At 33.6% G+C, this 13,649-nt stretch overlaps 1 protein-coding gene across 5 annotated transcripts in view; it reads right to left on the reverse strand.

The window, feature by feature from the left end:
• CCDC91 (coiled-coil domain containing 91) overlaps nt 1-13,649 on the reverse strand; it is a 363,679-nt gene that overhangs the window by 90,962 nt on the left and 259,068 nt on the right. For all 5 annotated transcript variants that reach the window (XM_063694095.1, XM_019039364.3, XM_019039366.3 and 2 more), the window contains 3 exons: nt 8,930-9,022; nt 8,765-8,833; nt 6,518-6,694 (listed from right to left, as the gene is read on the reverse strand). In XM_063694095.1, the coding sequence (XP_063550165.1) occupies nt 6,518-6,694; nt 8,765-8,833; nt 8,930-9,022 (339 nt within the window). The remainder of the gene's footprint in view (nt 1-6,517; nt 6,695-8,764; nt 8,834-8,929; nt 9,023-13,649) is intronic.

The raw sequence follows: 13,649 nt of genomic DNA on the forward strand, positions 1-13,649 counted from the left end.
CAATGGGATTCTAGGCTGATGGTGCAGTATGAACCAAGGCCCAAGACCATAAAATAGCCCACTATGTGTACCAGCCATTTGGTTCTAAAAGCATGAAGTGTGAAACAGAGCAGCAGCAGACGAGCTAGACAGGTAAAGACCAGGTCAATGAAAGATGTATATTTTATGCTAAGTAGTTTGAACTTTTATCTTATCTTTTATCTTATAGGCTACAGGGAGGCACTGGAAGAATTTAAAGTGGGAGAATGATATCCATTTTTCGCTCCAAGTTGAAAAGGCACAAAACTGGAGGTAAAGAAGTCTACATAGGAGGTCAAGGTAAGCAGTAAGAATATTGAGACAAAGATAACAGGTTTGAAGTAAGTGTATATGTTTAAGGATTATTTTTCAGGTAAAATGGAAAGGTTCTGATAATTAAAAAGATGTGAGGTGGGTGGATTACAAGGTCAGTAGTTTGAGACCAGTAATTTGAGTCTGGCCAATATGGTGAGACCCCATCTCTACTAAAAATACAAAAATTAGCCAGGTGTGGTGGTGTGCACCTGTAGTTGCAGCTATTCGGGAGGCTGAGGCAGAAGAATTGCTTGAAACCAGGAGGGGGAGGTTGCAGTGAGCTAAGATAGCACCACTGCACTCCAGCCTGGGCGACAGAGTGAGACTCCATCTTAAAAAAAAAAAAAAAAAAGGTGTGCAAATGAGGACAAAAGGGAAAATCTAGGATGAATTCTCATTCTCTGGACTGAAGAACTTGGCAGATGTTGTATTATAGACATCTCACTGAATGACTATAACTGAAAAAAATATAATAGAAGGAAAAAAGGACTTAAGATGAAAAGGTATAATTTCTCTATAGATATGATACATTTGATAATTTAAAATGTCATTATGATTTTATTATCTAGGTTATTATCAAAGTATTGTAAATAAAAAATTTAAAATGAATGAATGAATCAAAACTAAAGAAGTCAGCACAGAAAAATTTCAGGGTTGTGAAAATAGCCTGCTAAGCTAAAATAGAAATGCTATTTCCTTTTTTAAAAGAAGGGTCAGGTGGCAGTACTAAATTTCTTAAGGAAAATTTAACCACTGATTGTAATGTCTGTGGCTTCTCGGGAAAACATAACCCCTAATTACAGTGGCTGTGGTTATAAACTATTATGAAGAGCTTCCAACGTCAGACATAGTTTGAGTGTCTGTGTGCACTGGAGTTCTTTTACAGGACTTTGCTAGAACAGCAAAATTAATGACTATCCTCTTTTTGCCTACTTTGGTGTCAATAACAAACGTCTTTTCCTTTACTTAACAAAGACTTTTAAGTGACCCAGAATTAATTTAATATGAAAATCAATAAGCCAGGGTCATAAATTTTCCTCTTATTATCTCAGAAAAAAAGTACAATCTACAATCAACACTAAGACTTAGTCTTAACTTACGATCAAGGCCAAAGGAAAACATCTCTCAAGTAAATTCTGAGAATTATCTACCACAATCCTTAGGTACTCGGTTTTCTGTCATAGTTTAACATTTATCTCCTCAGTAAATGCCAGTACTAGCAGAGAGGAAATCTGGAGGTAAATTCTAAAGCAGAAGCTGATTTTTCCCTTTACATTTCTCAGGAATAATTGAGGTGGCTTAAGTTGCACAATGTTTTTGTGTTGCCATACTAGATCATTTCCTAATTTCCACTGTGACTTAGTAGACAAAGAAAGATATTAACTGCTATTAATTATGGTTGCTTTTTAGTTTTCTTTAAAAGAACATTTGAGTGCTGTGAAGTGACCTAAACCTTAGAATTCAAAAACGGCTTCCAAGCTTTTAAAAAGTCAGTCCCTTCAGTTAATACTCAAAACAGTTTGTAGGTCCCTGGAGAGAGGCTCTTCAGGTCTATGTATCCCAACTAGCTGCCAAACACCCAAAAGACAGAATGAGCACTGGCCTCTGCATCTAGTCTGGGGCTCAGCAGAAAGTGGCAGAAGCTGTTGTTCACAGTGGTGACCTGAGCTTCCTAGAAAGTCTGGATGAATGCCTGGCTACTCAATCATGGGTTACAGGGTGACACAGACAGCACCAATAACTTTAACACTTTCATTATTTCATCTGAAGTACAACTGTTACGTGTGAAACTATTTACAGTATTACACAGTTAATCTAAAGTGGCCATATTCTTTCTAGGTAGAAGATGGACACAATCCATAAAAGAATGTCATAGAACCCTATCTAGAAATTATTTCCTTTTTATTTATTTGGCTTTAAATAACAACTATATGCTTATTAATCCAAAATTTCTATCTCCAGGCCTGACAACTCCCCTGAATTCCACTTCTATATTTCTAACTGCCTACTCAACATTTCCTCTAGGCTCATGAATAAGCATCACACATTTAATACACACAAATTAGATTTTTTAACCCCATGAAACTTAACCTTTTCTCTCCTCAGTAAATGAAATTACATCCAAAATCACCATCCATCCAGTCAGTTATTCTGATAGTCATTTGTTTTTAAAAAATCAGCTCTATTAAGGTATTACTTACATATAATTTTCACAAATATTAAGTGTGTAATTTGATAAGTTTTGTCAAATATAAGCGCTATCACAATCAAGACATAAAACATTATCATCGCCCTCAAAAAATTCCCCTGCCCTCAGTTATTGTAACTACTGATGTGTCTTCTCTCATATCACTTTTGTCTTCCCTAGAATTTCATATAAATTGAATTATATGAAATGAAAATTTACTGAGTTTGGCTTCTTTCCTAACTATATTGTCTAAAGAAATCCCCTACAACCATTATCAGCTAAATATATAACCCCCAATTTTTTCTTCCTAGCCCACAGCACCACACGGCATGATCTTGCTTATCATAGCTCTTTTCCAACTTGAATGTAAGCTCTGTGAAAGCACAGGGGCCTTGACTATCTTGCTTAATGTTGTGTGTCAGAAACGTGTAACAGTGCCAAAACATGGCAGAGGCGCCATAAATGTTACAGAATGGACAATACATAAAAATAACACCTTCTTAAAGTTTTGCCTATAGAACTTATCTATCAGTTTCCTAGGATCATTTCAAACATTAAATGATAAATGACATAAATCTGTACTTTATACTAAGATGAGAACACAGGGAGATGGAATAGAGTAGTGGCAAAATACAAGGCCTCAGGAGTTAGACTGCCTGAATTTGAATACTGACTGTTGACTCCTCTAAAAAGTCACATGGCCTAAAACAAGTTACATAATCTCTGTAAGCTTTAGTCTCCCCATCTGTAACAATGGGGATAATAATAGTACCTACTTCATAAGGTCATTGTGAGGAATTGACATAAAACATCTAAAAAAATTAGAAAAGTGCTCAGCACTTAGAATTGAATTAATGATAGTCAATATTGTTAATTATTGCCATCTCCACCACCACCAGTTCTGCTATTATCTTACTGCTATTATTTTCTGCAGGCAAAGCTACAAAGAAAAAAAAAACATAAAAATACCTTTTTAGCTAAACTAACTTAATATATTTGCTTAGAATAAAGGCAACTTAATGAAACTTGAACATGGGGAACTATTATTGTTTCCCTTATTGTTATCAGATAATGATCTGTCAGCTTACAATTTGTAATGCCCTTTATTTGAGGGATTTTCCCTAAAAGAAGTAACAAGGACATTAATTATAAATGTGAAACTCATAGTTAAAATCCTCCAGGGTATGTACAGAATGAAGAGGCAGTATTTCAGATTCCTATCACTAGTAGCCCAGGGGTAAAGTCTATTTATAAATTATACTTCTAGTCTTGCAATGAAACTAATTTAGGGTAATTAATTAAGCTCATGGGACTTTATACAAACCAATCTGTAGTAATATATTAGTTTTTCCAATTGGCTTTTCCTGGGAAACTAATATGATTAATTAATAAATGATATCTATAAACTTATTTGAAAATTTTGGACAACAAATACAATTAAGTCATAAAAAGCATCTTCTGGGAAGCATACTCTTCAGGGATATTTACTGCATGTTTTCTACATGCCTATTTTTCTTGTAGCTGGTATTTTACAACTAGCATAATTTTCATTTTTTTGAATGATTATAATCAGATACATTATTCATTTACTTTTTCCTTTACCTTGGGAAGTTAGAAAAATATTAAAATACCAGATGATGTCAACAAGAGGTGAAAAAGGAAAACCCTGGATCCTCTGTCCTTCCATGGAAACACTCAATTTACAACGACGCATGCACAAATACCCTTTGTGGGAAATCCAGACACAAATTGAAAGGGTCCTTCACCCTGGGCAAGCATGAAACCGGCTATACTGAAACTGGTAGGAAAACTCAAGACCTAACTCTCACCACAATCCCTATCCCCAGTACAGTGCCATACGATCAAAGGAAACCCACAGCTCTCAACTTCTCTGGTGGGAAGAAAGTTGGATTACATGTCCAACCAACCTTTCTAGAAACTGCCCAGGTTACTCGCTTCTGTCTTACCTATCTCAGAGCAGTAACAGGACCTGGCATACTACTGATGCCTGGGGGCCTGTGAGAACAAAGATAGCAGCTTAAATTAACAAGCAAACAGTTGCTATAGCCTACCCTCCTGCTCAGTCCAAGAAAGAGTGCAAAAAAACCTCAGACTGCAGCCTCTCCCTAGGGAGGGAAAGAGTTGGACTACATGTCCAAAGTTCTAATTTTTCCAGGGGTTCCTGGGAGACTGGCTTCTGTCTCACCTATCTGCAAGCATTGGAACACCATGTGCTATAGACAGCTATGGGGTGCCAACAACAAACACAGCAGTTTGGATTAGCATAAAGGTTTGAGAGGCCCACAAAATCTCTGATTAGGTTGATTGGTGTGGTTCTTCACCAGTACAAGGCCAGTCAATGAAGACTGTGAGAGGTAGCTGTTATTTCTAATGCATAGAAACCAACATATAGAGTCAAGAAAAATAAATAAGGAATAACATTCCAAACAAAGAAATAAATGTCCTGAAATCCACCCAAATGATACAGAGATATATAATTTAACTTGGCAGAGACTTCTAGCAAAACGTGCAAACATCTGTAAGGAAATTAATATAATTTATTCAAGACATGTTTAGATTGTCTTCACCATATTCTGAACCTATAGAAGACAAATTTCAAAGTAGTGTATCATATACTGCATGTTTCTCGTAGACTCTTGATAAATCAGCAGAGAAGTGTGCTCTTTAAAATATATATTTTTCCATTAGGATGACGAATATGTGCTGATTTTTTTCATGCCTTCTTACCCAATTCAAGTGATGAATGGCCCACATCTATGTGAGGTTACAGGAATGTTTGGGGTCATAAAACAAATTTAAATAAACTCTCCCGAATAAGAACTTAGCCAGTGAACTTGACCTTACTGGCATGAAATTCCAACCAACTGAAGTGACAAACATTTTATATGCAATAGGTACTCAATATATATTTATTGATAGGTTACGGTAAGAATTAGAAGGTAATATTGCTTTAGTGAAAAAACGCAAGAAAAAAAGATCTGCTACTGTACTACAGTTATTTTAACATAGATGCTACCTACAGATCTGTTTAATTTTTGTAATAAATGGGTAACTGTGTGTTCCTGAGAATAAACAAGTGACATCTTTTAAAAATATAACTTTTATCTTGGATATTAAAACCTTTGAGCTTTTTAAGGCTTCATTAAGATTAACGAGTCATAAAAAAAATCTGGGTTGATCTGAAAGGTTAGTCATTTTAGCTGCATTTATAATGTGAATGAACAATTGTAGTATATTTAACAATTTGAACATGTTAGACTTCTATGAATGTTATTCTTTTGCTTTTGATACTTAAGGGAAGATTTATTTAAGTACTTCTGCCTATATATATATAAAAAGACTAATTCAAGTAAAATAGAACCGTGCAAATTCAATTACAGAAAAACAAACTAAGGTAGTGTTTTTAATTGTCAGATAAACAATCAAAAGTTATTCTGCATGTAGGCCATGCCTACATGCCTAATGTTGATCATTATGTATCTTTATGAGACTATAGGGAATATTTGTGAGGTTTTATTAATTATTGTTACCGACTATAGGTATAGAGATTTATAAATTAGAATTATAAATTAATTGAATCAAATTGTTTTCTACACAAATATATTATTTTGTATTGATTGAGTCTGTGTGCATGTGTGCGTATGTGTCTCTATGTATGAGAAAAGGAAAAACAACACAGAAAGGTTAATGTATTTGCAATGACTAAACATAAATTTTGTTTTGACCTTTTAGAAAATAAAGTAAAAGGGTAAAATGGTCAGTTACTAAGTTTTCAATATCAGAATGATGAAAGCACATTAAAATATTAAAAATGATTAATTCAAAATATAAACATCAAAATGAAAATTAAAAATTAAAAAGTCATAAATATCTACTAAGGTTGTTTTAAGTAAGATAAAAGATAGAGTAAGGGTACTTCATTTTGAGAAAAATGAGAAAAAAAGTAAATATTTACTAACAGTTAATATTACTAACCTGACTTATTTTTCTTTGTTCTTGTATAGCTTTTTGAATTTCCTGAGATACTTTTTCTTGATCTTTTGCATGTTCCGTCTTCCATAATTCCCTTTCTTCAGCATGCGCTTTTTCCGAAATTTTTCTTTCTTCTTCTACGACTTTTAAAACTGCATCCTTCATTGCTTCTTTTTCAAGCTTCAAAATAAATAAAGACCAGAACAAATTTGAAAGACAGACTGCATAATAATTTCTTGAGTAACAGACTTGGTTAACCTAAAAGATAAAAAACTTTGATCCTATAGTGTTTAGTTCTAACATTGCTGTTTTTATGCATAGTAAATAACTGCTATAAAATAAAATCTATTATTCTTTTTTATACAAATATTCCTACTTAATTTCCACGGCATTTCTAATCTTCAAAGAAATCAGGCCTTAGGGTGAAGTAGCAGATTTCAAACTATATGGTCTAAAGATCCCTTTACAATCTTAAAATTATTGAGGATATCAAAGAGATTTTGTTTATGTTGATCATATGTATTAATACATACTAGAAATTCAAGAAAAAATAAAATTATTAATTCATTTAAAATTAATATAATTGACTGCATTGATATTAACAAATAATATGTTTTATGAAAAAAACTACTTTCTAAAATTAAAAAAGGAAAATGCTACTGTATGTGTCTGTAAATCTCTTTAATATCTGACTTAACAGAAGACAGCTAAATTAATTCTTATTTCTCCCTTCTGTGTTAAATCTGTAATGATGTTTTTTAGTTGAAGTATATAAAGAAAACCCAGTCTCACACAGATAGGTAGTAGGAAAAACTGAGTATTTAGTAGCCAGTTTAGATAATTGTGGATATTCTTGATGATTTCACATCAGAACTTGACAAGGACTAGTTCTTAAAGGTTAGGTGTCATAATGAAAATAAAATTATGTCAAATGAAATTTTCATGCTATTATATTACAGTCCTTTCTTGCAATCTGAATGAATCATTTATCGATGCATAATTTTTAACATTTTTATGTGAAAAATATTGATTCACTGAGTTACATGTCTTCTCCAGATGCTGACACATTTCTGTATATCATAATTTAAAAATCACATTTGTTAATGTTACCATAAATCTCATCAGGAACATACATATTGGAAAACAAATACAAATTTTCTAAAATTCAACTTTTTGCTTTAAATCACCTCAAACTCTATTCCAAAGAAAGAGGGCTACTTTCCATTTTGTTCTTAAATCCATACTCTAGCAGTATACAACTTGTCCACCTTTTATATTATTCACATCAAACATATATGTTGACTCCATCTTCTCCATATTTCTAGAATTTGCCTATTTCTTTCCTTTCCAAACTACTACTACTGGTCTGTTTCTACCACTCAGTATCTCTTAGCCAGACTTTTGATGCATTCTATGAATTCTTTCCCTGCCTCTAGCTTTTGTTGCCTCTACTTTCCCAAAACTTAATGTCAATTACCATTAGATCACAAACATGTTTTTAAAATGTCAATATGTCTCCCTTATCCTATGGAATAAAATTCAAACTCTGTTCAGAATGCCAGCCAACCTTTCAGGCTCAATTCAAAAGTAAATTATTGCTTAAAAAAAACTTCTATGACATAGATATATGATGTACATACTCATAATAATTTAGTGCATTCCTCCTTGCCCTCTTGGTATATAAATAGTATTTTTCTTATCTGATTACAAATTATTTAAGAAAAAGACAAAATCATAGTCACCCTTGAATTTAACCCTGGCATAGTGATACACAGATATGAGACATTCAATATTTGTTTGCTAAATTTAATTTTAAATCTAAAACTCAAAAGTAAGTGTTAAAAGTGTATTTGTTGGTGTGTGTATATTTTATATCTATGAATACATGATTTAGATGAGTTATTTTAAACTTGGCTTTAAAAATTACTTACCTTGATACACAGATGCACACACAACCTCTAATTAGATGCAACAAATAGCAGGTGGATATTAGTGTTGCAACATATATGTTCTTTATAACAAGTAACTAATAACCTACATTGTAAAGCATTTCAATGCTACCATTATCTTGTGTGATGTGAATTTAATAAGAATATAAGTAGTCATATCTTAAGTTTAAAAGTAAATAAAAGAAATAAAAATGATTTTTGTGGAATGAAACATTATATAAAAGACTGAGAATACTATTAATATATTCCATTTTTTAATTCCACTTACTTACAAGCAACCCACTATTACAGATGGAAATACCTTTGCAGCGGATACTAATGCCTCTTTATTTCTTTGCCTTTCTTCCTCCAAACACTTTTCCAATATTTCCTGTCAAATGATAAGACAGTTGGAAAGACATTAAATGTATTATTTGAGGTAACAGAACACATTCTTTCTACACTCTGAGCACAGTTAAAGTATTACCTTCTGTTCTTGAGATTGCTGAATCAAAGCTTCCTTTATTTTTTCTTTTAACAGTTCCTTCTCTGTATCTAGCATTTCAAGGAGCCTCTGATGCTACAAGGAATGATAAGCAAATTATATTATGGCTCTGAGACAGATGATCTGTCAACAAGGAGAGTAGCTGGTAGAATTCATTTGTCCAGAAAATTGAAGTAGTTACGAAAGGAAAAAATGAGAAGTTACCTAAAACGAAGGTTCAGGAGAAAAAAAACACTAAATTCACCTTTCTACAATCAGCCAAGATACATTTCTTAGCCCCAAGTTCAACAGAGTATATGACAAGAAATCTAACTTAAGAACAACCACTCAAAATTGAAAAATTAATCAGAAAATGATGTCTTTTCCAAAATTAAATTTGGAAAAATTACTCACTAAAATGATTATTATTAGCTTGCAGCAACAGAAGCAATGAAGCAATTAGATGATAACTGAGAAATATAAAATATCTGCTTGATGAACAACTATCATCATAGATTATTTGTGTTCCTAGTAAGGCATTGTTAAAAAAAATTGAAAGATTTATTAATTGTTGTCACCTCAAGATTTTACCACAGATTCAAAAACTAAATCTATGAAATGAGTCCAAGAAATATTATGTAACAGGTAATATAAATGTGTATAAAGTTAATGTATCTATTTTTATTTTGATGTGCTACAGAAAAAGCTCACATAACTATCAACCAGTTACCATGGACCAAGCACTTGATGTTTCAATAGACCTTTCTGAGAATATTCAACTTCTGCAGCCTCAGTATCTCCAATAACGATGAGCCAAATACTGTTCCAGAACAGTGCACTGATGTGGAAACAAAACTAAAAAATATGTATTGCTACTCATATATTTTTCATTCAGTTATTAAAGGCAAGTAAGATATTTTCTCAGATTTGGAATGCTATTTATATCCAAGCCTCCTTTAAATATAAACTCATTGGATATCCAATATTTTAAAATAGATTTGTGTCTTTTAAAGTTGTTCTTATTTAAAACATTTTTAGGGAGACAGTCTATATTGAGAGTAAGTGACCAAACAGTCCATGTCTACTTAAGATAATGTGTTATTCCTGCTTTTAATTATGTTACTTTTCATCTGTGTTTTTCAAGAGACTAAGTAAAATCACATGAAAGATGTGTTTTTCCTTAAAAACAAATCCAAACTGTGATACAAATCATTACATGACTCTGAGAAATTATGGGTACTGTATGAAATTATGTAAGGCAGCTAATTAACAAATGAGTAGACTTACCACATAATTAACGTATAAGTATTAATAACTGAGATTTTAATTTTATATTCTCTGTAAATCTAGATGCACGCAGAATCTCATAGGATCAGAAACAATACCTAACCCTATTTGAAATATACATATGAGAAAATATGCAAAGATATTATACCAGGCAAATAATTAGACTTAAAAACTGTATGAGACCGAAAATATTCAATTTAGGCTTGGGAAGAGGTAAACATAACACAAATAAAACAAAAATGTTTAGAATTAAAATACAGAATAAAGTTTTTGGAGTTATTAATAACTTAGAAAACAAATGTTCCTTAAAAAGAACTGGTAATGTTAGAAGTCAAACTAACAGAAATCACTAAGTAATTCCTAAGTGGTCCAATAAAAACTAAATTTGAAGAGGGTACATTAGCTAAAATGACAATGTAATGTTTATAAAATTGATTCCTGAATGTCATTTCTTAATTCTGACAGTATCCTACAATAGAAGACAATTTTTGAGCTTGTTTGTGTAAGAACAAACCTGAAATTACTGTTTGAAAGAAGCATCCTACATAAAATATATCCTAAGTAAAATCGCAGATTCACTTGAGAAAATACAACTGGGTTACTGGCTTTTCTCATACTTATAGATAATAATAGCACTTCTGAGGTTCCAGGCACTGTTGAAAGTGCTTTATATGTAGTAGTACCACATTAAACTCTCACAACAAACTGCCGAATTCCTTCACATTCTTCTCATTTTCAGATGAGTCAGCTGAGACTTAGAGAGGCTAGGTAAGTTACTAGGTCTTTATTTCAACAATAATCCTACCCTATATAATCATTATCAGTAGTAGTAATTATCTAATACTGAAAGCAGCCCAGTACATTATACCTCATTATTACCTATAGTAATTAAAAGCTACATAATGTAATCCGTATGTCAAGTAAGGCCTCATTTCCATTTGGCTGTAACAGAATAAGAGTAATCTATGCTTCCGATTTTGTCATTTCAGACTACTACTATTATTAAAATAAGATGTTTCCTGAACAAATTGCAATTGGTATTAGGACAAATGATTCAGAAAGATACTTAATGGCAAGGGGAAAATTTCCCCTCCCCTCCCCTTTCCTCTCTTTCCCTCCCCTCCCCTCCCCTTCCCTTTCCTCCCCTCCCCTCCCCTTCCCTTTCCTCCCCTCCCCTCCCCTTCCCTTTCCTCCCCTCCCCTCCCCTGCCCTGCCCTGCCTTGCCCTTCCCTCCCCTCCCCTCCCCTGCCCTGCCCTGCCCTTCCCTTCCCATTCTTCTTTATTCATTCATTCCTTCCTTCCTTCATCCTCTATGTTGCCCAGACTGGACTTGAACTCATGGCTTCATGTGATCCTCCCACCTTAGCTTCCCAAAGTGCTGGGATTACAGGATAAGCCGCCGTGCCCAGCCAAAATTTAGATCTTAAAATTAAACACAGATAATTTGTAAAGCAAACAAATAATTCACAAGAGGCTACTCAAAACCCATGTGTTTCAATACAATGTATTTTGATTTTTGTAAGACTGATATATGCTCATTATAAAAAATATAAAGAAGTGAAAATTTCCCAATATCCCATTACCCAAAGAAAATCACTGATAGCACTTAGGCAAACATCCTTCTGGAGAGCTGTTTATTAAATATTTTATATAATGAATTTATACATAAATAGTATTCTGTAACCTTTTGGAACTCAATAGTATAGCATTATTCTTTTTGTTTTGTTAAATTTAATATATATTTTACCATTCTCCTTTTTATAGACTTTTATGTTGTTTCCAATTTTTCACTTTAAAAAATGTTTATTTTTATGCATGCATCTTTGTGAAATTGTACAATTATAGCCTTATGAGAAATTCCTAGAAACCATATTAACAGGCTGAAGGTTGAGCAAGTTGTATATTTTAATGCATACTCTCAAACTGTACTCTAGCAAAAATACCAAATTACACCTTTTCTAACAATAACAGGACAACGGGCAAAGGAGACTCCCCTACAGAAAACAATCATGGACTGCCAGAGCACCTAATCAATGAAATTGTTCCACTCTTGGAGAAAGGAACCCTTGCTCTTTTTGTCCAGAAATACTTTGTATCTGCTACTGACCAATCAGTTATTTATTTCATCATTCTCCCTTTCTGAAGTGGACATTTTTGTTGCAGTTATTTGGTTCTTTTCTCTCTCTTATAAATCATAATTATAGTTTTTTGAGGCCGCAGAAGGTGGCTCACATATGTAAACCCAGCACTTTGGGAGGCCAAGATGGATGGATCACTTGAGTCCAGGAGTTAGAGACCAGCCTGGGCAACAGGATAAAACCCTGGTCTCTACAAAAAAATACAACAATTAGTTGGGCATAGTGGCATGAGCCTGTAGTCCCAGCTACTTGGGAGGCTAAGTTGGGAGGATCACTTGAAGTAGGAGGACCTCTCACCTTCATAAAACTGTATTTATATTAAAACTACAAAAAATTATATAAATATAGTTTTTTGAAGGGGAGGGCTCTCCCTACTTCTACAGTGTCTCTGTTTCCTTGAAGTTTCTTTTTATTTGTTCCTTTGAGTCAGTAACTTTTTCATTTGAGATGTTTTTGTTTGGTAACAATTTTATGTTCATTTATATTAAAACCTCAAACAGAAAAATGCTGAAAGGAAATTCTGTGTATGTGAGTAAGCTTCACAATAGCCACAAAAGGTATTGAACTGATTTTTCATGGTTGTGGAGATTCCCCAATGTTAGTTCTATGAACATTTTCTCTTGAGCCAGTCTTTTTGCTTAGAAAAAAATTCTGCAGTCTCTTAAGTGCTGCTATGAGCCAAACTTTCAGCATTCTAGGAGCAATGTGTTAAGAGGCATAGTGGAGACCTCACTGCTCAGTAATGGTCTTTGGTTTAATCTCCTTGTTTTTAGTCCCATGCCTTGCTCTTGCCCTTTATGAGTTCAGAGATTATCTGCTTTGATTTCTCTCGTGTTCTGCTAGGATGTACAATAAATCCCCTAGTTAAGTATGATGTGTGTTAAGGAATAAATATTTTTTACCTTCCTCCCCCACAAATTTATATGCCAAAGCCCTAATCTCCAATGTGATAGCAGTTGGAGATGGGGCCTTTAGGAGGTAACTGGGGTTAGACAAAGTCCTGAGGATGGGGAAAAGAGCACTCGTGTATTCTCTCTATGTGAGCACACAGCCAAGACTGTGGCTACCTACAAGCCAAAAGAAGAGGCCTACTCAGCAGAAACCTTGATCTTGGACTTTCTAGCCTCCAGAACTGTAAATATAAATTCCTGTTGTTTAAGCCAGTCTATGGTGGGTGCTTTTTAATGGCAGCCTGAGCTGACTGAGACAGTGTACAAGAGGACTTGAGAACACAACTGCTAGTCATATGGACTTTCAACCATTCCTCTTGTTTTCAGAGCTACACAGCACCTAGTGCT

This window comes from Gorilla gorilla, chromosome 10 (genome assembly GCF_029281585.2).
Source record: "Gorilla gorilla gorilla isolate KB3781 chromosome 10, NHGRI_mGorGor1-v2.1_pri, whole genome shotgun sequence".
Taxonomy (NCBI): Eukaryota; Metazoa; Chordata; class Mammalia; order Primates; family Hominidae; genus Gorilla; species Gorilla gorilla.